The sequence below is a fragment of the Loxodonta africana genome, chromosome 7, assembly GCF_030014295.1.
Source record: "Loxodonta africana isolate mLoxAfr1 chromosome 7, mLoxAfr1.hap2, whole genome shotgun sequence".
In the NCBI taxonomy this organism is placed as follows: domain Eukaryota; kingdom Metazoa; phylum Chordata; class Mammalia; order Proboscidea; family Elephantidae; genus Loxodonta; species Loxodonta africana.
Window position 1 is genome coordinate 50,509,628 of NC_087348.1, and position 25,213 is coordinate 50,534,840.

General features: G+C 38.0%; 1 protein-coding gene across 1 annotated transcript in view; it reads left to right on the forward strand.

The window, feature by feature from the left end:
- The first annotated feature begins 261 nt into the window (after nucleotides 1–261).
- Nucleotides 262–25,213, forward strand: part of CCDC73 (coiled-coil domain containing 73) — a 113,514-nt gene continuing 88,562 nt past the window's right edge. The window contains exons 1-2 of the mRNA XM_064289440.1: nucleotides 262–396; nucleotides 16,261–16,332. Coding sequence (XP_064145510.1) covers nucleotides 262–396; nucleotides 16,261–16,332 — 207 coding nt within the window. The remainder of the gene's footprint in view (nucleotides 397–16,260; nucleotides 16,333–25,213) is intronic.

The following is a 25,213-nucleotide window of genomic DNA, read 5'->3' on the forward strand; positions in this document are numbered from 1 at the left end:
CAAAAAATTTAGTCCTGGAGGGCACTAAGGTACCAAAAAAGGCCTCAACAACAGAGGAACAAAACAGGGTCTTTGTTGCTAAGCGTTTTTTGTATCATGGTTGGAGTAGAAGTAATGACAAAACTGTTACTTAGTGGTGAGCTTGGAAGATTATGTGATACAGATTGTTACATTTTTATCATAACTGTGCATTTATTTGAAAAACCTAAATAAATGATTTTTTCATTTAAAATCTTTATACTACAGGTAATAAATGTTAATATGGAGAACGATTTCAAGACTGAGTCGTCATCATCCTTTGCTCTTCAGGGTTCTTCAGAGACATTGTTTTCTATTCAGCTATTAGATTTCAAAACAAGTTTACTGGAAGCCTTAGAAGAATTGCGTATGAGAAGGGTAAGCACCTTTTAAAAATTTTTTTTAAATTGTGCTTTAGGTGAAAGTTTACAGCTCAAGCTGATTTATCATACAAAGTTTATACACATGTTGTTATGTGACACTAGTTGCAGTCCCTATAACGTAACAGCACACTCCCCCTTTCCACCCTGGGTTTCCAGGGTCCATCTGACAAGCTCCTGTCCCTTTCTGCCTTCTAACCCTGCCTCTGGACAGGAGCTGCCCATTTGGTCTCACGTATCTGCTTGAACTAAGAAGCACACTCTTCACGAGTATTATTTTATGTTTTATAGTCCAGTCTAATCTTGTCTGAAGAGTGGGCTTTGGGAATGGTTTTAATTCTGGGTTAACAGAATATCTGGGGGCCATGACTTTGGGAGTTCCTCCAGTCTCAGTCAGACCAGTAAGTCTGGTCCTTTTACATGAATTTAAGCTCTGTTCCATACTTTACTCCGTGTTCTGTCAGGGGCTATCTGCTTGTTCCCTGTCAGGGCAGTCATTGGTGGTAGCTGGGCACCATGTAGCTCTTCTGGTCTCAAGATGATGGAGTCTCTGGTTTATATGGCCCTTTTGTCTCCTGGGCTAATATTTTCCATTGTGTCTTTGGTGTTCTTCATTCTCCTTTGGTCCAAGTGGGTTGGGACCAATCGTTGCATCTTAGATGGCCATTCGCAAGGTTTTAAGACTGCAGACGTGACTCACCAAAGTGGGATCCAGAATATTTTCTTGATAAACTTTGTCATAAGCACTTTTTTGTTTGTGCTTCTTTTAATCATAACTTGGTTTTGTGTAGTTTTTTGGTTTTGCATTCCAATGAAGTTTTCAACAACAACAAAAAAGGCCTAACAAAATAGCTACTTGTTTAAAAAAGAAGAAATATAGTCCAAATAATGGAGTAAGAAAAAAGAGGACAAATTAAGTCTATGATCAGGGAATGGGAAAGAAGAAGAATTTGGAAATTAAAAAATAAAACAGGGACTTTCAGATTGTTAAATACTTGACAAGTCAACTGGAACTTACTGAGTGCTCAGGAATGCACAATGGCTGATAAAAAAATAACTGTTCTTGGAGAGATTACATTTTTGTCAAGGTATGAGATAAAGAAAAAAAAAACTACTAAATGATTAAATAATGGAACAGGGCAGTACTTGATTAACTGTTAAGTGTACATAGTAAGCATTTTGAGCTCAAAGATTCAAATATCCTTATTTTTTAAATTATAGCCCTGAGACAGAAAGATTTTTAAAAAGAACATATCTAGTATCAAATTGGGAAAGATGTTCAGTTTCATCAGGAGATCTATATTGTGCAAAACTTCTTAAAATATATGATTTCTGAGACCCTTCATTTAAATTTGAAGAATGTGTTGTCAGCTCTGTATAGGATAGATTGGAGCTGGTCAGCTTCTGGAGAGAAGAAAAGAAACGAGAAGGCTATTGCAGTAATAATCCAGGGGTGAGGTGAACAGGACTAATATATGGCTCTAAAGACATAAAAAGGCAGAGAAAAGAGTCAATAAAATTTGGTGAATTTCTAAAAATAAACTATAAGTGAGAGAAAAAGATATCTGAAACAACATTTTTGTTACAATATGAACTTTGTTCTAGGATTTTAAAATATTGAAATTCATTGTTGTAAAAAATTTAATTGCCACAATGTTGATCGTTCATCCTGTCTAAAGCTACTTATTAGTAGTATAACAAAAGTCTATTTGAAAAATAAATGCTGTTTAAAAAAGTACCTGGAATAATCATAAAAAGAGCTATTTTTATACAATTAGCTTAAAATATTATCTTTTCTAAGTGAAACAACTTTGGGTCACTATTTAAAACTTTATATTCTATTTCAAACATATTTTGTTCTATTTATTTATGTATTTCCAACATGAAGAATATGCTTTCTTTAAAAATCCATTCTGAAAAATTTTGGATTTGCAACAGGAACTGACAACATACTCTTCAAATTTCAACCCAGAGTCTCAGAAATAAAGTATTTTAAGTGTTTTTAATAACCAAATGCAAGAATATATACTATGTTCAATAAAATCCCTCCTTGAAAGGGATCTTCCTTAGAAAGGGAAAAATTCTTCCCTTTGATTAGAAAAACATAATTATTAATTTTCACTTTTACCCTAATGGCAGCACTTTATCTGTGCAGAAGAGGGCAGAATAATGGCTCCCCCAAAATGTCCACATCCTAATCCCCGGAGCCTGTGAATGTAACCTTACATGGCAAAAAGGACTAGGCAGCTGTTAAATTAAGAATCTTGGGATGGGGATATTACTCTTGAATATTTGGGTGGGTCCAATACAGTCACAAGGGTTCTTAAAAGAGGAGGGCAGGAGAGTCAGAGAAAGAGATGTGATGATGGAAGTAAGGGTGGTGGTCAGAGAGAAAGATTTGAAGATGCTACTTTGTTGCCTTTGAAGCTGGAGGAAGGGGCCACAAGCCAAGGAACGTAGGCAGCCCCTGGAAGCCGAAAGAGGCAAGGAAACAGACTCTCCTCTAGAGACTCTAGAAGGAACACTGCCCTGCTGACACCTTGACTTTTGTATAGCAAGAGCATTTTCCACTTCTGATCCCAGAATTATAAGAATTTAAATTTGTGTTGCTTTAAGCCATTAAATTTATGGTAATTTGTTACTTCAGCAATGGGAAATGAATATACCCACTACCTAGATTCTACTGTTAACATTTTTCTTTTTGCATATTTATTTTTCATTGGTTATATATTTTTGATGCATTTCCAACCAAGTTGTAGACATTATTAGTACATTTCTTTCTAAATGCTTCAGCATGCATATCGTTAATTGGAGTTCAATATTTGTTTACATTTTTTTTAAGATAAAATTACATATAATAAAATGTATAATTCTTAAGTATACCATCTGATGAATTTGGAGAAATGCATACAACTGGGTAACCCAAATCCTTATCAAAATGTGAAGCATTACCATCATCCCCAGAAATTTTCCTCATGTCCTTTGTCACTCCAGTTCTCTTCCCCATCCATTCAGAGGCAACCATTGTTCTCATTTGTTTACACCATGGGTTAGTTTTTCTGTTTTGTAGAAATCCATATGATTGGAATCCTACAGTATATTTTCTTCTGTGTAAGGCTTTTTTTACTCAGCATAATATTTTTGAAATTCATACATATTGTTGTGTCTGTAGTTCATTCCTTTTTGTTGTTGAGTAGTAGTCTATTGTATAAATATACCACCATTGTTCTTTTCATTAACCTGTTGATGGGCGCCGGGGTGGTTTCCAGTTGTTGGTTATTATGAATAAAGCCATATATCCATTCAGAAAAAGATGCACCTTGGCCTCTATCTCATAATATACAGAAAAATTAATATGAGATGAGTCATAGACCTAAATGTAGAAGCTAAACCACAAAGTTTTTAGTGTTAAACATAGCAGAATATCTTTATGATTTAGGAATAGGCAAAGATTTATCGGGTGAGTCAGAGAAATCAATTATTGTAAAAGCAAAGAAAGATGATGTAGATTTGAACAAAATTAAAAACCTCTGCTCATCAAATGGCACCATTAAAAAAAGCAAACAAGGAAACAGAATGGAAGAAAGTGTATATTTGATAAAGGACAACTGAGTAATAAAAAGACAAAGAATCCCATTAAAAATTAGAAAAAAGAAATGGACACTTCACAAAATAAGATATATGAGTAATTAATAAGTTCTTGAAAAGGTACCCAGTATCAGTTAGTCAACAGAGAAATGCTAAATAAAACCATTTTGAGATACTGGTATGTACATCCTAGAATGATTATAATTTAAAAGACTGGCATCCTGAAATACTGATGAGTTCGTGGAGCAACTAGAGCATTATTGGTGGGAATGTAAAATGTTAGAGCCACTTTGGAAAAAGGTCTGGCAGTTTCTTATAAAACTAAACGCATACCTGTCTTATGACATGTACATATGCCTATCCAATTCTACTCCTAGATACATTTATCCAAGACAAATGAAAATGTGTTAAAAAAAAAAAAAAAAAACTCTTGTAGAAGAATGTTCGTGCAGCTTTATTCATTATGCTGAAACCCTGGAAACATCCAGCTATTCATCAATATGAGCATGAATGAAGAGACTATGGTATATTCATTCAATACAATATTACCAAAACCAAACCCACTGAGTTGATTTCAACTCACAGCAACCCTAGAGGACATAGTACAACTGCCCCATAGGGCTTCCAAGGCTGTAATCTTTGTGGAAGCAGACTGCCACATCTTTTTCCCATAGAGCAGCTGGTGGGTTCGAACTGCTGACCTTTTGGTTAGCAGCTAAGTGCTTAACCACAGTGCCGCCAGGGCTTCTCAATGCAATATACTCACTCCTCACTTACTGACATGGTTACCTTCCAAAGACCAGGTCATTATGTAAAAATCAGTGTTATGCAAAAATTGAGGATGACGACATCAGATCACAAAACGGAAGATGACTATATCATCACATAACTGCCAAATTACATCATTATATAACTGCGAAACCACTGAGAATGATGGTCCAGTCAAGTGGATACATAATTTTCACCATCACAGCTAGCATTGTTTTCACCTTGCACCTCAGCATTCATTACTGCTAGACTTAACGTCGTTAATGCTAAGAATAGTCAGATAGTAGATTTTTTACTATTGTCATAAATGTGAAATGTTGAAATAACAAGATAGTCAATAAGTGAGGAATAGGTGTACTATGCAGCAATGAAAGTAACAATTTGGTGATACACACAACAACATGGATGGGATCAAAAACATGCTGAGTAAAAGAAGACTTACATAAAAGAATATATACTGTATTATTCCATTTATATGAAAATTTGGAACAAACAATCTGAGTATGGAAGAAAAAATCAAAAGAGTGGTTGTCTCTTGAGGAGGGAGTAGGAGTGGAGTTTGACTAGGAAGGGACTTGAGCGAACTTTCTGGGTTGATGGAAACATGATATGTCTTGATAAGGGTTTGTATTATACAGGAGCAGGCATATGTCAAAACACAGAGAATGTACAATTGCGCATTTCATTGTAAGTAAATTTTGGGGTAAACGAAACAAGCTGTAAAAATATTCAGCTCTGTTTAATGATATATATGTATTTAGGAGGAAGTGTACTGATGCCTGCAATTTACTTTGAAATCATCGAGAACTAAAGTAGTTTAATTAATGGCTAGAAGGATAGATGTTGTGTGCCATCGAGTTTATTCCAACTCATAGAAACCCATAGGGTTTTCTAGGCTGTAGTCTTACGGGAACAGATAGCTCTCTCACAGAGATGCTGGTGGGTTTGAACCACCCGACCTTTTGGTTAACAGCCGAGCCCTTAACCATTGCACCACCAGGGCTCCTTTTAAGGATGGATAGATGTGATATAAACAAGTAAAATGTTAATGGTCGAATTTAGGTGGTGGTTATATGGGTGTTCACTGTTTTCCTGTATGTTTTAGAATTTCTATAACACAATATTGGGGATAAGTCAGAGAATATATTTTAGCAGTCAAGTATTTGCTTTATTAAATGAAATATGTTCCTTATGATTCTCTTAAGTCTTCTATGATTTATTCAAAGATAGGCATTTATGAAGGTTGTATCATTTAGAATGTTCTCAGTAGCAAGTAGAGACAATAAAACCCAAATCATAATGACTTATAGGGTTTATCATCTCACATGACAAGGAGTCTAGAGGTAGAGTGCTTCTGGGATTGGTTATTTAAGTGGCTGAACAATATCATCAAGAACTGTAGTTCTGCTCATCTTCCCGTTTTGCCATTCTCAAACTGATTTTTCTTGGGCTTTTTGGCATCCTATAGTTGCGGCATGGCTGCTTTAATTGCAGGCATCGAGGACAGACAGGACAGTATCTTACAGTAGAAAAAGTGATGTGTATCTCTTAACTAAAGGATAACGAAACTTTTCCAGAATCTTCTCAGCATACATCCCCGAATATCTCCTTGGCCATAATTGGGTCACATACTCACTCCTAAACCAGTTATTGGCAAGGGTAGTGCACTGGACCATCATGATTGGTTAAGACCATTCAGGATTTTTCTGAATCACATTGGTAGTGGTGGATCGTAGGACACAATCAGGGTTTTTCCAATGTGAAAGAAGGTGGGAAATCCATGCCAGCAGTGTATGTTAAGCAGTAAATGAAGTGCGAAGTGATTGAAAGCTCTTCTAGTACTACATGTCTGTACTGAAAACATATTGAAAGTGGGAATAAATGCTCTGGGGGTATGAAATACATATATATCTCTTCTCAAAGCAATTGAATTGCAGGTGTTCAAGATACTGCTTTTTTCAAGTAGGCCTACTCATACATTTGAGTCTGAGAACTACCACAATCTAGATAGAATTCTAAATATTTTTTGTTGATTAATTTAATCCTTGGTATAATTTTATGAGGCAAGTACTCTTGTTATTGCCATTTTCTAGATGAGCAAACTGAGGAAGCAAGAGGATGAGTAACTTGCCTAAAGTCACATAGCAGGTAAACAGCAAAGGATTTGATTTGCTGGATTTGAACCCAGATGATTTGTCTCCAAACCCAGAGTCTCTTAAACACTTTGTTACCTTACTTTTCAGAGATTATGCATGCTGTAGGACAATATGAATTATTATGATATGCCCCTTTCCTTCAAAAACTTCAGAATTTAATTTTCATATCTGAGATAGGTAGAAAAAAATTTTAAATAGATTATTTATTTTAAATTTGTAAATATATTCTGATTATTTGATAGAACATTTCAAAATATAAACTAGAAATGCTTGTTGAAAGAACAAAAGAATTTAAGAATTGAATGTTCTAATATTTTTCTATTTCATAATTTTTTGTATAAATTAAGTTGACTAATGTGACAGTAGTAGTTTAAATTTTAATTAGGAAAGTGATTTTTAAAAATATAAACTTCTAGGCTATCCATGCATATCGGAGATGTTTGTTTTGAATACTTTGTAATTCATCAAACCAAGAAACAATCTGGAAGAGTGATCTGTATTTTACTGGGCAACATGAGAAACTGTATTGTGCAGTTTCATAGGAGGTGGATTATGAGTGTGAAAAGGAACGTAAAAGTACCCAGTTACAGTTTCGACTGCTCGGACATGTGCCTGCTATGTACTATGTTCCTAAATCTGTTCAGGGTCAAGAATTGAAGAGGCCTGACCAATACACAGCCCATCTTGTAAAACTACAGCCTGAAGCAAACACTTTTAAAAAAGCATGATACTTTCTAAAGGTTATAAAGAGTAAATAAACCATCAAATTACTCCTCACTTATTGTTTTTATTTAAAAAAAAAAAAACCAAAAAACAAACTTTAATCCTTGTAGCCCTAAGGCATCTAAAAAAAAAAAAAAGTACTTTTAAGGTTCTGTATTCGGGCTGCTTTACTGAAGTTACAGATCGGATTTTCTTACTAAATTAATATCCTTTTCTCTCATTGACAATTTTATAAGAATTTTTATTAACTTTTAAGAGCCTCTTGAAGAATGGATGGAAGAAAAAAATTAAAGTTCTCATATAAAGTTAAATAATGAGTATTTTTAGTGGAAAGCATGATATTGAATTAAAATTCTAGTAAAGTAGAAGTGTACTATATGCTAGTAATGGGTTATGTGGATGACACCCATTTAATCAGTTTTCCATGCAATATTAAAATATATATATTGTGTGTATATATGTATATATATATATATTCAGGAATCATAATAATCAGAGAAGAGTATGATTCCACTCGTAGCATAACTAATTTCACAGGGCATTGAAATGCTGCTTAAGGCTATTTACCCGTATTACACCATTAATGGAAGCTCAGGTGGTGTAGTGGTTAAGAGCTAAGGCCGCTAACCAAGAGATTGGCAGTTCGAATCCACCAGGTGCTCCTTGGAAATCCTATGGAGCAGTTGCAGTCTGTGCTTTAGGATTGCTATGAGTCGGAATCAACTCAACGGCAATGGTTTATTTATTATTATAATTCCTGGATATATATATACAATGTATATTAATAACCCAGTTTCCTCTCCCAATTTCTTTAGCAAATCATTTATTTTTCACTGCCCAAAATTCCATTGGCTTTTATTTGTGCTAATTTAGAATGCCAGTATTTATTTCTGTTTAGATATTTGATAAACTTAATGTGCCCTTTTCTCAAACTCCTATAATGCTTTACTCATAACTCGATTCTGATAAAACAAAAAAATCCCAAACCTGTTGCAGTTGGGTCGATTCCAACTCATAGTGACCTTAAAGCACAGAGTAGAACTGCCCCATAGAGTTTCCAAGGAGCGCCTGGTGGGTTTGAACCGCCGACCTTTTGGTTAGCAGCTGTAGCGCTTAACCACTACACTACCAGGGTTTCCTCTATTTTGATAGGTAATACATACTACATGGTAGTATAGTTATTCATTTGTATGGCTTTTAAATTCTCTTAGAGCATAGACTAAGACACAGTTTGTAAAAGGTTATAAAATTAATGCATGTTTAAAAAGTCTAGAAGCTCTGCGATAGAGTTGTTTCCATTTTATAGATGAGTTGACTTAGGAATATGTTTTGTTTGAAAAACTTTTAATCCACTTCCAATATTTAAAAACCAGTAGATGTCATATTAAAATATGGATTTCTAGAGTTTTAATTTTTTTCCCTCAGTACTTGAAAGAATTGATAGCACATGGTCCATTTTCCCACAAGGCAACAATTAGTTGGGGCTGAATGGAAGATACAGGTTGAACTGGAAATATTGGCTCTTCAGTTCAACACAGTTCCTACCCTGCTTACATCACTTGTCAATTACCTGGATTCTGAAGGAAGCTGAATTTGTGACCCCTGTGTTTATCCCCACTCCATGTGAGCTATTTTGTGGAACTATCTGATAACTACTATTGCTGATGTCAGATGAATCCTGGCTGAAAGCAGAGAATACCAGAAAGATGTTTACTTGTGTTTTATTTATTATGCAAAGACATTCAACTGTGTGGATCATAACAAATTATGGTAACACTGCAAAGAATGGGAATTTCAGAACACTAATTGTGCTCATGAGGAACCTGTTCACAGATCAAGAGGCAGTTGTTCAGACAGAACAAGGGGACTGTGTGGTTTAAAGTCAGGAAAGGTGTGCGACAGGGTTGTATCCTTTCACCATACTTATTCAATCTGTATGGTGAGCAAATAATCCGAGAAGCTGGACTATAGGAAGAACGGGGCATCAGGATTGGAGGAAGACTCATTAACAACCTGTGTTATGCAGATGACACAACATTGCTTGCTGAAAGTGAAGGGGACTTGAAGCACTTACTGATGAAGATCAAAGATCATAGCCTTCAGTATGGATTACACTTTAGCATAAAGAAAACAAAAATCCTCACAACTGGACCAATAAGCAACAGTGTGATAAATGGAGAAAGGATTGAAGTTGTCAAGGATTTCATTTCACTTGGTTTCACAATCAACACCCATGGAAGCAACAGTTAAGAAATCAAACGATGCCTTGCATTGGGCAAATCTATTGCAAAAGATCTCTTTAAATTGTTAAAAACCAAAGATATCGCTTTGAGGACTAAGGTGCGCCTGAGTCAAGCCATGGTGTTTTCAATCGCCTCATATGCACATGAAAGCTGGACATTGAATAAGGAAGACTGAAGAAGAATTGAAGTCTTTGAATTATGGTGAAGAACATTGACTGTGCCTTGGACTGCCAGAAGAACAAATCTGTATTGGAAGAAATACAGCCAGAATGCTCCTTAGAAGCAGGGATGGCAAGACTTCATCTTGGACATGTTATCAGGAGGGACCAGCCCCTGGAGAAGGACATTATGTTTGGTAGAGTAGAGGGTTAGTGAAAAAGGGAAAGACCCTCAACGAGATGGATTGACATAGTGGCTGCAACAATGGGCTCAAAGATAGCAATGATTGTGAGGATGGCATGGGACCAGCCAGCGTTTCCTTCTGTTGTATATGGGGTAGCTGTGATTCGGAACCGACTTGACAGCACCTAAGAACAAGAACAATCTGATAAGGACATTTACTAGGAATGGTGTCTACCTTTTAAAAAGCATACTTTTTGATTCAGCATAAACTTTCTTGTTGATTCAGCTTGTTCATTTGTAGATCATTATTAATTTAAAAGAATTTTATTTTCAAATATTATTGTTACCAATTTCTGAAAAATCAGAAATGTCCCCTCTCTCTTTTGTTAATTACAGTATAGTTGAGTAGTGAAATACGATTTAGTGGAGTGAGAAAAAGCCTTTTTCTTTGGCTTTATTTTGTTGTCTATAGTGTTTTGATTATTTTCAACTGAAGCCATTTTACTTTCTAACTCTTTGTGGTAAACACCAATTTTGTGTGACTGCATTACTTGCTCAGTTAATTATGTATATTAGTGGAAGAAATATGGGACTCAGTAGGGAGATTTGAGTATCAGTCCCTTAAAATCTCTGAGTTTTAGGGTGGACTGGAAGCTATTTCAGGTGGCTTTCACCTCCAAAATTCTACAGTTTTATGATCCTACAGAAGGACTGATCATTTAGAATACATCTCCATCTTATGTAGCTGTAAGAATGGATGTTTTGGTATGGCAGATGCATAATATGAAATTTGTTATTGCCAACAGAATGAAAATAATTCTGATTTGTGTATTCTAGTTATTTTAAATTTTGAGGTAGTTTATTTCTAAAATAATTTATATGCCAATCTTTTGGTCCTAATGAGATAATTCCAGTGGTGCTTTGCCCCAAAACTATATATTTCTTTTCCAGATTATCTAGTAGAAATAAGATCTCTTTAATCAAATAGAAGACATTTGCAAGGCATATCTGTGCTTTAGATCACAAAGATGCTACTGGTAAGAAAAGCCATTTTAGCTTGGATGATTATCAAGTTCAGAAAGGTGTGCCCATAAGATCATTGACTATAGATCAAGATAAACTCTTTAGTTGACTAAGTGGGCAGAGAACTGTAACTAATAGACGGACGGTTTACAGATTTTTGAAAAACCAAAGCAAAGAGCAGCATAATCATGGAAGTAATACTGGTATACCCCTAAAAAGTGAATGGATCAAGGAAAAAGCTTACATTTTTTTCATAGCACGGAACGATATACAGCATTGTCGTGGACTGAAGTGTCCCCGAAAAATACATGTATCTATTTGGCTAGGCCATGATTTCCAGTATTGTGTGATCATTTACCATTTTGTCATCTGATGTGATTTTCCTTTGTGTTAACAAATCCTATTTCTATGATTGTGATGAGATAGGCTTAGTGGGAGTTACGTTAATTAGACAGGACTCAATCTACAAGATTAGATTGTGTCTTAAACCAATCTCTTTTGAGATATAAAAGAGAGAAGTGAGCAGAGAGACATGGGGGACCTCATACCACCAAGAAAATGGGACCGGGAGCAGAGCACATCCTTTGGACCCAGGGTTCCTATGCAGAGAAGCTCCTAGACAAGGGAAAGATTGATGACAAGGACCTTCCTCCAGAGCTGACAGAGAGAGAAAGCTTTCCCCTGGAACTGGCACCTTGAATTCGGACTTCTAGCCTGCTAGACTGTGAGAGAATAAATTTCTCTTTGTTAAAGCCATCCACTTGTGGTATTTCTGTTATAGCAGCACTAGATAACTAAGACAAGCACCTAGTACAAAACAGAATGGGATAAAAAGATGAAGAAAAAAAACAATATCAGCAATATTGTTGCAATAGCAACAGCAACGTAAATCTTTTTTTAATACAATAAGAACTGAATTCTCAGTACAGAATTCTGTGAGCTTTCTACAACTAGAAGATTAGGAATGCTAATGGCAAGACAAATAGAGAACATGACTAGAGGATGCAAGTACTGTATAGGTATAAGATAAATAGTAACTGACCGGGTATAAGAATGGCCATTGAGTGTCCAAAAGGTGCAGCACATTGAAAATACATATTTTTTGTTATTCTTACCATTTGCCTGTCTTTTATTTGAATTCATGATATGAGTGTAAAATCAGGAGATCAATTTTTAACAAATACTGTATAACAAATTATATATCACCTTTAAGTAGTATATCTGGAGGCAAGATTTTATGATAAAACAATTGTGAGATTGTTTCAAACTAAACACTCTGTGAACACATGTAAAATGTATGACACATAAACCTGTAGTTGTCCAGTCAATTTTGACTCAAAGCAACTCTATAGGACAGAGCAGAACTGCCCCATAAGGCTTCCAAGGCTGTAATCTTTACAGAAGCAGACTGCCAGATCTTTCTGCTGTGGAAATGGCTGGTGGATTTGAACTACCGATCTTTCGGTTAGCAGCTGAGTGCTTAACCACTGCACCACCAGGAATCATTCTATAACACATAGTAAGTACCAAATAAAGTGATAATTATTTTCAAATAGTAAGTCTTAAAAATAATAAATATTGGAAAAATTGTTATAGGTGGAAGTTGAGGTTTTTTTGTTCTTCATGCTTACAGAAATAACAAGAGCATATAGGATAGCAAGTGATGTTTGTTAAAAACAAGAGGAAACAAAGGTAATTAAGAACTGTATCACTAAAGGATATTTAAAAAATTTCCTTAAGCACAACAGAGATTTTTAAGCTTTTGTGAGAGGAGCTACTTTTCATTTCCCTGAACTTTTGGGAATTGTTTGGCCTGAGGGTGGAGTGGGAGTTAGTGTGTGGAAGGAGAAGCATATAAGAGACTATTGATAATATACCTACCAGTCAAGTGGGATGCCCAGCAAACTATAGGAGTATGGAGTGTGTGTTTGTGTCAGTGAGAGAGAGAATATGTGTGATGTTAGTAATGTAATTTGTAGAATTTAGATTTCCATCAGACCTTAAAGGTATATGTCATTCAATTTGTGATTTTCCTGGTTCTTAGTGTGATGGAAGATTTTTTTTTTTATTGTATCTTGAACATTTAGTCTATTGTGATATGAGGCTCTGGATTTTACTTAATTAATGTTAGCAGGCAGTCACCCTGTTTAGGTTTAGCACATAGGTCCTGGCCTACTTTTGTGGGATATGGTTCCAGTGACAACTTAATTTTCAGAATGTTTACGTTGCCTTTTTTCCTTTTTTTGCTTTATCTGGTGCTTCTGGTGCTTCCACTAGTCTCTCCTGCTACTCCCTGAGGCAGCAGAAGGAGTTTGCCCAGCCTGGGATGCCTGATGTCTTTAGGTAGGGGAAGGGGGTCTTTAGTTCATGAAGACAAAGAGCGCTGTTTAGGCCAGGCCATTTGTTATGCCAAAATTTGCCTTGGTCGTGCCATTTAGCTGCCCTATGTCTCTGGATGGGGAAAGGGAGTCTCAGTCTTCTGGGGAGCAAAAAGGATTCCCAGGCCAAGGCTTGTTATGGTGGCGTTCCCTTTGCCAGTGTTGCCTCTCTATCGGGTCTCTCTAGATGGGGGGAGTCTCAGGCCCAGCAAGGAAGGAATTTGCTTCCCCTGGCCCTTGCTGGTGCTACTGGGCTCACCTGGTATTGGCAGTGGGATTCCTGTTGGATCCAGGGTGGGAATGAACCTACCTGGGCTGTCCTCTATTGCTGAGTTGGGGTCAGGGAATTTCGCACCTTGCTTGTTGCCTTCTGTTTGGTGGGGATCGTAAGATGCCCAGCTACTACAGTCTGGGGTCCTTAACCAGTTCACCCTCCTCTTTCCACCTTCTGATTTCTCTTTTTTGTTACCTCTTACATTATTTCCAAGGGTTTTAGTTGTCCCGAACAAAGATAAGCAGGGAGGAGTTAGGAGAAATAGTCTATACCATCTTGTCCAGACCAAAAGTCTACAATGTAGTTTTTAAAAAAATATGATCTACCTTCAAATAATGTATCACTTCATGTATTGTGTACGAACTTTATATGAAGAAAAAAAATTCTTTTTTTCTTCTCATCCCTTGTCACATTGTTGTCATATATTTTACTTTTATATATGCTATAATCATACAATACATTATTTTATTATATAAATATTATTATATATTTAAAATGTCAGTTAACTTTTAGAGGAATTTAAAAGAAGGAAAGATTTTTGTTTTATCTTTTTTTTATCCCATTTCTGGCACTCTTCAGATCTTCCTGTAGATCCAGGCTTCTGAACTATATTATATTCCTTCTGTTTCACGAACTTTTCCTTTCTTTTAACATTTTCTGGAGAGTAAGATCTGATGGTAGTGAATTCCCTGAGTTTTTACTTGTCTGTGAAAGGTATTTTTTAGGAATTTGAGGTTCTGTTCTTCATTTTTTTCCTGCTCTGTCAGGGTGCATCTATTGACCCTGATTAGAACAGTGGTAGTGGTAGCTGGGCACCATCTAGTTCTTCTAGTCTCAGGGTAGATGAGGCCATAGTTCATGTAGACTCTTTGTCCTGTAAACTAGTTTCTTTGACTCTTTGGTTTCCTTCTTTTTCTTTTACTCCAGACCAGTAGAGAACAATGGTTGTATTTGAGATAGCCACTTGCAAGCTTTTAAGATCCCAGACACTACTCACTAAACTAGTATGTAGAACATAACTTTATGAACTGTATTATGTTAATTGACTGAGATGTGCCATGAAACTATGGTCCTAATCCTTCAAACTTAGAAATCTAATTCCTCAAGGTTTTTGGTTATGTCTAAAAAATATCCATAACTGTGCCTGCTATGTGCTTTATTATATATATGAATATATGTGTGTACAGTCACATAGATGCATATACATATATGTAGACATACACATATATACATACCTACACACATATATGGAGCCCTGGTGGTGCAGTGGTTAAGAGCTATGGCTACTAATGAAAAGATTGGCAGTTCGAATCCACCAGCTGCTCCTTGGAAACCCTATGGAACAGTTCTGCTATGAGTCAAAATTAACTTGACGGCAATGAGTTTATACACATATATACCTACATACGTACATCTCTATACACACATATAGTTTTTGCTTTTGTTTCAAAATTATATGTGTACTCTTTAGTGACATCATTTACTTTCATCAAGCTGTGTACACTTCACCCTCATTCAGTGTTACCTTGGGTAGAGTTTTAATAGTACCTCTTGGTCCCCTTTATCAGCTGCAGAGGGTTTCCACTAGTGTCCTTAGCTACAGTTTTTGTTGCTTTCGCCCCTGCAGGTTAAGGCTTTTGTTCAGTAGGGGAAATAAGGAAGATAGTCTCTGGTTGCTCTCCCCCTCCTCAGCCAGTACTATGGGATAAAGCTCTCAGTATTCTTCCTGATCTTCCCTGTGAGCATCTAGTGGTTTTCCTGGAAGTAAAAACAGTGGCTTCTTGTTTTTACTGTAGCCCACACTCTGCCTTTAGCAATTTATTGAGGATTTCTAGCTGAATCTTCTTGCTGGCTTATATGGCATTCAATGGCTTGTACCTCAGGTAAGCAAGCAAATACTTGAGTGTTGTTTCTCTCTGCAGGCACCTGTCTCAATCCAGATTTAGAGTTAGTTGTTTGATCTGTGACCTCATTTCTCCAACGGGTCCAAAGAAAGTCATTAATTTGCCATCATTGGTTTGTCCAGCTTTTTAATCTTTTTTTCTTGTAATGATGGAGGGATGTTTCTTGTACCTCTCTAGAAAGAGCCGGTGGAGTCCCTGGGTGGTGCACCAGTTTAAGCACTTGACTACTATCCGAAAGGGTGGCGGTTCAAACCAACCCAGAGGCACCTTAGAAGACAAGCCTAGCGATTTGCTTTTGGAAGGTCACGGTCTTGAAATCCCTGTAGAGTAGTTCTGCTCTGCACACACGGAGTCACCATGAGTCTGAATTGACTTGAATGCAAACAACAACAAAAGAAAGAGCTAAAACTTTAAGTCACAAAGTCCTAATTTTCAGATCATTTTTATTTTTCTTTTTAACTAGGAAGCAGAAACTCAGTATGAAGAGCACATTGGTAAAATTATTGTGGAGACACAAGAACTTAAATGGCAAAAGGTTAGTATTTTTTTGTTCAGATTAGCATTTTTAGCATTTATTTTAAAATATATTCTAATCCTTATTAAAAAGTTAATTTTTCAATTGCCTAAATATATTCAGGAGCATTATATTATCTCAAGAAAATTTTAACTAAATTTTAAATACTGTTAATAGCATTTGGAATTCTAGAAAACAGAATAAAAATTCTTCCTGGCTTTCTGGTAATATAAAACTGACAATAGCTCTGAAAACTGTTATGAACCATTTCACATCTGAGAAACATATTGTGTGTTATGGGGAGCGAGAATATTTTTTTAAGAAGTGAAGCTTCAGAACTAACATATTTTCTAAGGCTGTTGATGTATTTTCAAACCACGTGGCTTAAGGCAGATTTTTTTTTTTTTTTTAATTTTTATTGAGCTTCAAGTGAACATTTACAAATCAAGTCAGTCTATCACATATAAGTTTATATACACCTTACTCCATACTCCCACTTTCTCTCCCCCTAATGAGTCAGCACTTCCAGTCTCTCCTTTCGTGACAATTTTGCCAGCTTCCAACCCTCTCTACCCTCCCATCCCCCCTCCAGACAGGAGATGCCAATACAGTCTCAAGTGTCCACCTGATACAAATAGCTCACTCTTCATCAGCATCTCTCTCCTACCCACCGTCCAGTCCCTTCCATGTCTGAGGAGTTGTCTTGGGGTATGGTTCCTGTCCTGGGCCAACAGAAGGTTTGGGGACCATGACCGCCGGGATTCCTCTAGTGTCAGTCAGACCATTAAGTATGGTCTTTTTGTGAGAATTTGGGGTCTGCATCCCACTGTTCTCCTGCTCCTTCAGGGGTTCTCTGTTGCGCTCCCTGTCAGGGCAGTCATCAGTTGTGGCTGGGCACCATCTAGTTCTTCTGGTCTCAGGATGATGTAAGTCTCTAGTTCATGTGGCCCTTTCTGTCACTTGGGCTCATAGTTATCATGTGACCTTGGTGTTCTTCATTCTCCTTTGATCCAGGTGGGTTGAGACCAATTGATGCATCTTAGATGGCTGCTTGTTAGCATTTAAGACCCCAGATACCACATTTCAAAGTGGGATGCAGAATGTTTTCATAATAGAATTATTTTGCCAATTGACTTAGAAGTCCCCTTAAACCATGGTCCCCAAACCCCCGCCCTTGCTCTGCTGACCTTCGAGGCATTCAGTTTATCCCAGAAACTTCTTTGCTTTTGGTCAAGTCCAGTTGAGCTGACCTTCCATGCATTGAGTATTGTCTTAAGGCAGATCATTGATAGGGACTGAGTGAATGTTGTGACATAGTAGTTTAGGATAACAACATGAAATCTTGAAGCAAGTCTTGAGAGTAAACTATTTAGTAAATCAGCTGTTTGCCCAAATGAGCATACTGTTTATTGTCTCATATAAATTCTTTTCCAGTGATTGCCTGAACCAAACAATGATATAGTTTATTGGTTTTTATAATCTTATCTTTAATGAACAAAAGTTTCCTGGAACAAAAAATTAAGTCACGTTGAACACGTAGTCTCAGTTCCTACTACTAATAGCTCTGTTAGCATCTACTGATGCAGGTGGTTCCAGTTCTTAGTGGTCATTCTTCAGACTGAGCTGGAGGATAGACCTTTGTTATCTGAGGATCTGATCAGTCAAAATCTATACTGCTTTATGAAGAGTCATGATAGCATATCAGGTTGTTTCTGGTGATGGGTTGTTTCAGCTGGTGTATATATATATACATCAGTCAGGATATATATATATCCTATTATTTTTTGGAAGATCATTTGGTAGGATATAGACTATAACAACAGCACATTTGAACACAGAAATGCAGAAAAATACTTAGAAAAAGATAATTAGTTTAGATTTTGTAGTCCACTTCTAAGCTAGCAGCTAAAAGTGCTCATTAAATGAAGAGAGCTGATGCCATCTCCAAATCACAAACAAATTCCAGCCAGTTACTGAACTTACAGCATAGAGTAACCCAGGAGTGCAGAGAGCAATATCAAGGATACCCAGACCAGCCGTCGTGTTGATTCTGACTCATAGCAATCCTATAGGACAGAGTAGAACTGCCCCATAGAGTTTCCAAGGAGCACCTTTTGGATTTGAACTGCCAACCTTTTGGTTAGCAGCTGTTGCACTTAACCACTATGCCACCAGCGTTACCTATCAAGGATAAGAACCTTGGAAATAATAAGTGTTTGCTGGCTTAAGTTTCTGGACTGTTAACAAAGAGGAAAGAAAATATCTAGAAAAATAAAGAACAAAAGCAGGCATAAAAAAGCATGGCAATCTGTAGCTCCAATTATCTAGATCTAGGGTCAGCAAACTTTTTCTATAAAGGACCAGATAGTAAATATTTTAGGTTTTGTGTGTGTAGTGGTTAAGATTGTATGTCAACTTGGCTGAGCCAAGATTCTCAGTGGTTTCACAGTTATGATGTAGTTTGGCAGTTACGTAATGATGTAATATGGCAGTTATGTAATGATGTAGTCATCCTCCATTTTGTGATCTGATGTGATCACTGCCATGATGTGATCTGATGTGATCAGCCAATCAGTTGTAAAGGGAGTTTCCTCAGGGGTGTGGCTTGCATCCAATATATATGGACATTCTGGCAAAGCTCTCTTGCTTGGTCTGGTTCCTGCATCCGGGTCATCATCATCTGACTTCTGGTTCTTGGGATTTGAGCCAGTGGTCTGCTCTATTGCCTACCAGTCTTGGGGTTCAACAGCCTCTGCAGCCTGTGAGCCAGCAGCCTGCCGCCTTACCTGCCAATCTTGAATTTGTCAGCCTCTGCAGTCCATGAGCCAGTGGATTGCCGTCTGACCTGCTGATCTTGGGTTCATTAACCTCTGCAGCTGAGTGAGTCAGAAGAAGCCTACAGCCTGACAACTGGCCTACAGACTTGGGATTTGCCAGCCTCTACAACTGTGTGAGCCATTTCCTCGAGATAAATCTCTCTGTATATACATATATGCTTTGCTGATTTTGCTTTTCTAGAGAACCCAGCCTTTGATACTGAGAGTAGTTTTAGAGAAACAAAATCATAAGGATGAGTTTTCAAATTCGTTCTTAAGTCTGATTAGTCTTAAAGGTGCTGATGACTCTGCCTCTACTAGTAGAGTGCACCTCTAAACCATGGCACGAGGTGGCAATATTAATACGTGAAATATCACCACAAATAGATCAAGTATTGATGAGAAGCAAGGCTCAGGGTGATACCATGTTTGATACTTTTCTACAATTTTGTCAGAATGAGAAGTTTAGAGAAGTTGGTTGGTTGTTATTACTTTTGCTAGACAGAGTGGTGAAAAAAAGAGATGAGCTCAGGGCTTCATAGTCACGGCTCAAGTGCTGCATAAAGACCTGAAAGTTGCCAGTCGTCCCCTGAAAGAACACATTATTTCTTGTAATAACAGAGGTGATATTGCTGAAACAAAACCCAGAGTCTTATTATTAAGAGTGACGGAATTACAATGCCAACTGAATTCCCAACCTCGAATGCTATCTAAAAGTAAAGTGAAGGGATTCATTGGGAAGAAATTGGATCCTAAAACTTGAGATGGGGACTTATGAGCAGATAATCAGGAAGCTGAAGACATTGAGCCCCTAAATTCTGTTGAATCACTCCTGCCAACAAAACCAGGCCCCTTACTCCCATCTGAAGAGATTATGCCATCTTTGTCTGCTAAGACACCCTCACCAGTAAACTGTTACCCTCTCCATCCCCATCTAAGAGATTAACCAAGTTTTGTCTAAAGAGTCTTTGCTGAGATATCACCTGGGGCGGTGCCCCATTCATTTCCTAGGGTATTGCCTGGGGTAGATGCCTTACAAGACATTGCTGAATGTTCCCAGGACCCACCCCCATGACCCATTTTTGCTTCTAGACCTATAACAACTTAAGTCCCAGCAAGCCCCAAAAGGTGAAACACAAAGTGTGACCTAGGAGGAGGTATGCTATTCTCTAAAAGAACTGCTTGGCTTTTATAATATGTACAAACAGAAACCTGGGGAATGTATGTGGGAATGGCTGTTAAGGATGTGGGATAATGGTGCAAAGAACATAAAGTTGGATCAGTCTGAGTTTTTTCATACGGGCCCACTAAGCACAGATGCTTCATTCAGTGTTTCAGCTTGAGAAGTTAGGAAAGGATCTAACAGTTTATTTGGTTGGTTCACTGAAACATGGATTACACAGTGGCCTACATTAAATCAAGTTGAAGTACCAGACCTGTCTTAGTGTACTGTAGGAGAAGGTATCCAAAGTTTTAGGGAAATTGGCATGTTAGAGTGGATTTATCAGGATAGACTCACAAACCCACACATGGAGTTCCCAGAAGACACACCTTTTACCATAACAGTGAGGAACAAATTTGTGAAGGGATCCCCAGCATCCTTGGAGACTGCTGTGATTGCTAGTTTATGTAAGTCGTATTTGACAGTGGGAACTGCCCTAACTGAATTAAGACTCTTAGCTACAGTGAGGCCAATTGGACCCCGTGGTGGTAGGGGTCCAATGGTGGTACTTAATTGACAAAGACATGGTGGGTGTGGTTATCGTAATAAGACAGCGAAGTCAAAACAGTAATCAAAATAGTCTGACATGTATGGACTTAACGTGTTGGCTACTTAGTTATGGTGTCCCTAGGAGTGAAATAGAAAATCTACTAAATATTTACTTGATCTGTACAAGCGAAAGAATTCTAGCTCAAGTGAGTGGCAGCCTAATTCGAATCGCCAGAATAGAGTCACAGCCCCTCAATCAACTCCTAGATTTGAGCAAGTTTACAGACCTACGACGCCTTAAATGAAGAGAAGCCAGTTGCCCTTAAGGAAGAACCCCACTACATTGCCAAAAATTTATATTGTTAATCTTTCTCCCAGCCTTCCCAAAAACGATCTATGGCCTTTTATGAGAGTAATTATTCACTGGGGGAAAATGAAATAATCAGACTTTTTGGGAATTACTGAGTACTAGTTCTGAATTGTTTTTTTTTTTTTTTTTTAGTTCTGAATTGATGCTAATTCCAGGAGACCCAAAACATTACTGTGGCCCACCAGTCAGAGTGGAGGTATATGGAGGTCAGGTTATTAATGGAGTCTTAGCCTAGGTTCATCTCACAGTGGGTCCAGCCGGTCTCCAAACCCATCCTGTAGTGATTTCCCCGGTTCCAGAATGCATCATTGGAATAGATGTACTCAGTAACTTGTAGAACCCCCACACTGGATCTCTGACAAGTAGAGTAAGGGCTATTATGGTAGATTAAGCCAAGTGGAAGCCATTTAGAACTGCCCCTTCTTAGGGAAATAGTAAACCAAAACCAATACCACATTCCTGGAGGGACTGCAGAGAGCAAAGGTGGTGATTCTTTACACATCCCCATTTAACCTGCTTATTTGGCTTGTGCACAAACACAGATGGATCTTCGAGAATGACAGTGTATTATGGTACACTTAACCAGGTGGTGACTCTAATTGTAGCTGCTGTTCCGGATGTGGTTTCATTGTTCGAGCAAAGTAATACGTCTCCTGGTACCTGGTATGTAGCTACTGATCTGGCCAATGCCTTTTTCTCAATTTCGGTTTTGAAGGAACACCAGAAGCAGTTTGCTTTCAGCTGGCTAAGCCATCAATACACCTTCACTGTCCTACCTCAAAGGTATATCAGCTCTGCAGCTCTGTGTCATAATTTGATCTGTAGGGAACTTGGTCTTCTGTCTTTTCCAAAAAATGTCACCCTTGTCCATTACATTGGTGACATTATGTAAAGGACCAGTAAGGTTGAAGTGTGACTCTGAACTTACCGGTAAAACATTGTGGGCTAGAGGCTGGGAAATTAATTTCACAAAAGTTCAGGTGCCTTCCACCTCAGTGAAATTTCTAGGAGTCCAGTGGTGTAGGGCATGTCAAGATACTCTTCCTAAGCTGAAGGATATGTTGTTATATCTGGCCCCTCCTACAACTAAAAAGGAGGCACAAAGTCTGGTGGGCCTCTTTGGATTTTGGAGGCAGTGTATATCTCATTTTGATGTGCTACTCCAGCCTATTAATCAAGTGACTCGAAAAGCTGCTGATTTTGAGTGGAGCCCAGAGCAAGAGAAAGCTTTGCAACAGGTTCAGGCTGCTCTGCAAACCACTCTGCCACTTGGGCCATGTGGTCTGGCTGATCCAGTGGTGCTTAGAGTGGCAGTGGCAGATAGAGATGCTGTTTGGAGACTTTGGCGGGCCTCTATGTGTGAATCACAGCGCAGACCCTTAGGATTTTGGAGCAAAGGCCTGCCATCCTCTGCAGATAACTACACTTCTTTTTTTTTTTTTTTATTAACTTTTATTGAGCGTCAAGTGAACGTTTACGAATCAAGTCAGACTGTCACATATAAGTTTATATACACCTTACTCCATACTCCCACTTGCTCTCCCCCTAATGAGTCAGCCCTTCCAGTCTCTCCTTTCGTGACAATTTTGCCAGCTTCCAACTGTCTCTATCTTCCCATCCACCCTCCGGACAGGAGATGCCAGCACAGTCTCAAGTGTCCACCTGATATAAATAGCTCACTCTTCATCAGCATCTGTCTCCTACCCACTGTCCGGTCCCTTTCATGTCTGATGAGTTGTCTTCGGGAATGGTTCCTGTCCTGGGCCAACAGAAGGTTTGGGGACCATGACCGCTGGGATTCCTTTAGTCTCAGACCATTAAGTATGGTCTTTTTGTGAGAATTTGGGGTCTGCATCCCACTGATCTCCTGCTCCCTCAGGGGTTCTCTGTTGTGCTCCCTGTCAGGGCAGTCATCAGTTGTGGCCGGGCACCAGCTAGTTCTTCTGGTCTCAGGATGATGTAAGTCTCTAGTTCATGTGGCCCTTTCTGTCTCTTGGGCTCACAGTTATCGTGTGACCTTGGTGTTCTTCATTCTCCTTTGACCCAGGTGGGTTGAGACCAATTGATGCATCTTAGATGGCTGCTTGTTAGCATTTAAGACCCCAGATGCCACATTTCAAAGTGGGATGCAGAATGTTTTCATAATAGAATTATTTTGCCAATTGACTTAGAAGTCCCCTTAAGCCATAGTCCCCAAACCCCGGCCCTTGCTCCGCTGACCTTTGAAGCATTCAGATTATCCCAGAAACTTCTTTGCTTTTTGTCCAGTCCAGTCCAGTTGAGCTGACCTTCCATGTATTGAGTATTGTCCTTCCCTTCACCTAAAGCAGTTCTTATCTACTAATTAATCAGTAAAAAACCCTCTCCCACCCTTCCTTCCTCCCCCGCCCGTAACCACAAAAGTATGTGTTCTTCTCAGTTTATACTATTTCTCAAGGTCTTATAATAGTGGTCTTATACAATATTTGTCCTTTTGCCTCTGACTAATTTCGCTCAGCATAATGCCTTCCAGGTTCCTCCATGTTATGAAATGTTTCACAGATTCGTCACTGTTCTTTATCGATGCATAGTATTCCATTGTGTGAATATACCACAATTTATTTACCCATTCATCCGTTGATGGACACCTTGGTTGCTTCCAGCTTTTTGCTATTGTAAACAGAGCTGCAATAAACATGGGTGTGCATATATCTGTTCGTGTGAAGGCTCTTATTTCTCTAGGGTATATTCCGAGGAGTGGGATTTCTGGGTTGTATGGTAGTTCTATTTCTAACTTTTTAAGATAACGCCAGATAGATTGCCAAAGTGGTTGTACCATTTTACATTCCCACCAGCAGTGTATAAGAGTTCTAATCTCTCCGCAGCCTCTCCAACATTTATTATTTTGTATTTTTTGGATTAATGCCAGCCTTGTTGGAGTGAGATGGAATCTCATTGTAGTTTTAATTTGCATTTCTCTAATGGCTAATGATCGAGAACATTTTCCCATGTATCTTTTAGCTGCCTGAATATCTTCTTTAGTGAAGTGCGTGTTCATATCCTTTGCCCACTTCTTGATTGGGTTGTTTGTCTTTTTGTGGTTGAGTTTTGACAGAATCATATAGATTTTAGAGATCAGGCGCTGATCGGAGATGTCATAGCTGAAAATTGTTTCCCAGTCTGTAGGTGGTCTTTTTACTCTTTTGGTGAAGTCTTTAGATGAGCATAGGTGTTTGATTTTTAGGAGCTCCCAGTTATCTGGTTTCTCTTTGTCATTTTTGGTAATGTTTTGTATTCTGTTTATGCCTTGTATTAGGGCTCGTAAGGTTGTCCCTATTTTTTCTTCCATGATCTTTATCGTTTTAGTCTTTATGTTTAGGTCTTTGACCAACTTGGAGTTAGTTTTTGTGCATGGTGTGAGGTATGGGTCCTGTTTCATTTTTTTGCAAATGAATATCCAGTTATGCTAGCACCATTTGTTAAAAAGACTATCTTTTCCCCAATTAACTGACACTGGGCCTTTGTCAAATATCAGCTGCTCATATGTGGATGGATTTATATCTGGGTTCTAAATTCTATTCCACTGGTCTATGTGTGTTGTTGTACCAGTACCAGGCTGTTTTGACTACTGTGGCTGTATAATAGGTTCTGAAATCAGGTAGAGTGAGACCTCCCACTTTCTTCTTCTTTTTCAGTAATGCTTTGCTTATCCGAGGCTTCTTTCCCTTCCATATGAAGTTGGTAATTTGTTTCTCTGTCACATTAAAAAATGACATCGGAATTTGGACTGGAAGTGCGTTGTATGTAGAATAGACATTTTTACTATGTTAAGTCTTCCTATCCATGAGCAAGGTATGTTTTTCCACTTAAGTATGTCCTTTTTAATTTTCTTGTAGTAGTGCTTAGTTTTCTTTGTATAGGTCTTTTACGTCTTTGGTAAGATTTATTCCTAAGTATTTTATCTTCTTGGGGGCTACTATGAATGGTATTGATTTGCTTATTTCCTCTTCGATGTTCTTTTTGTTG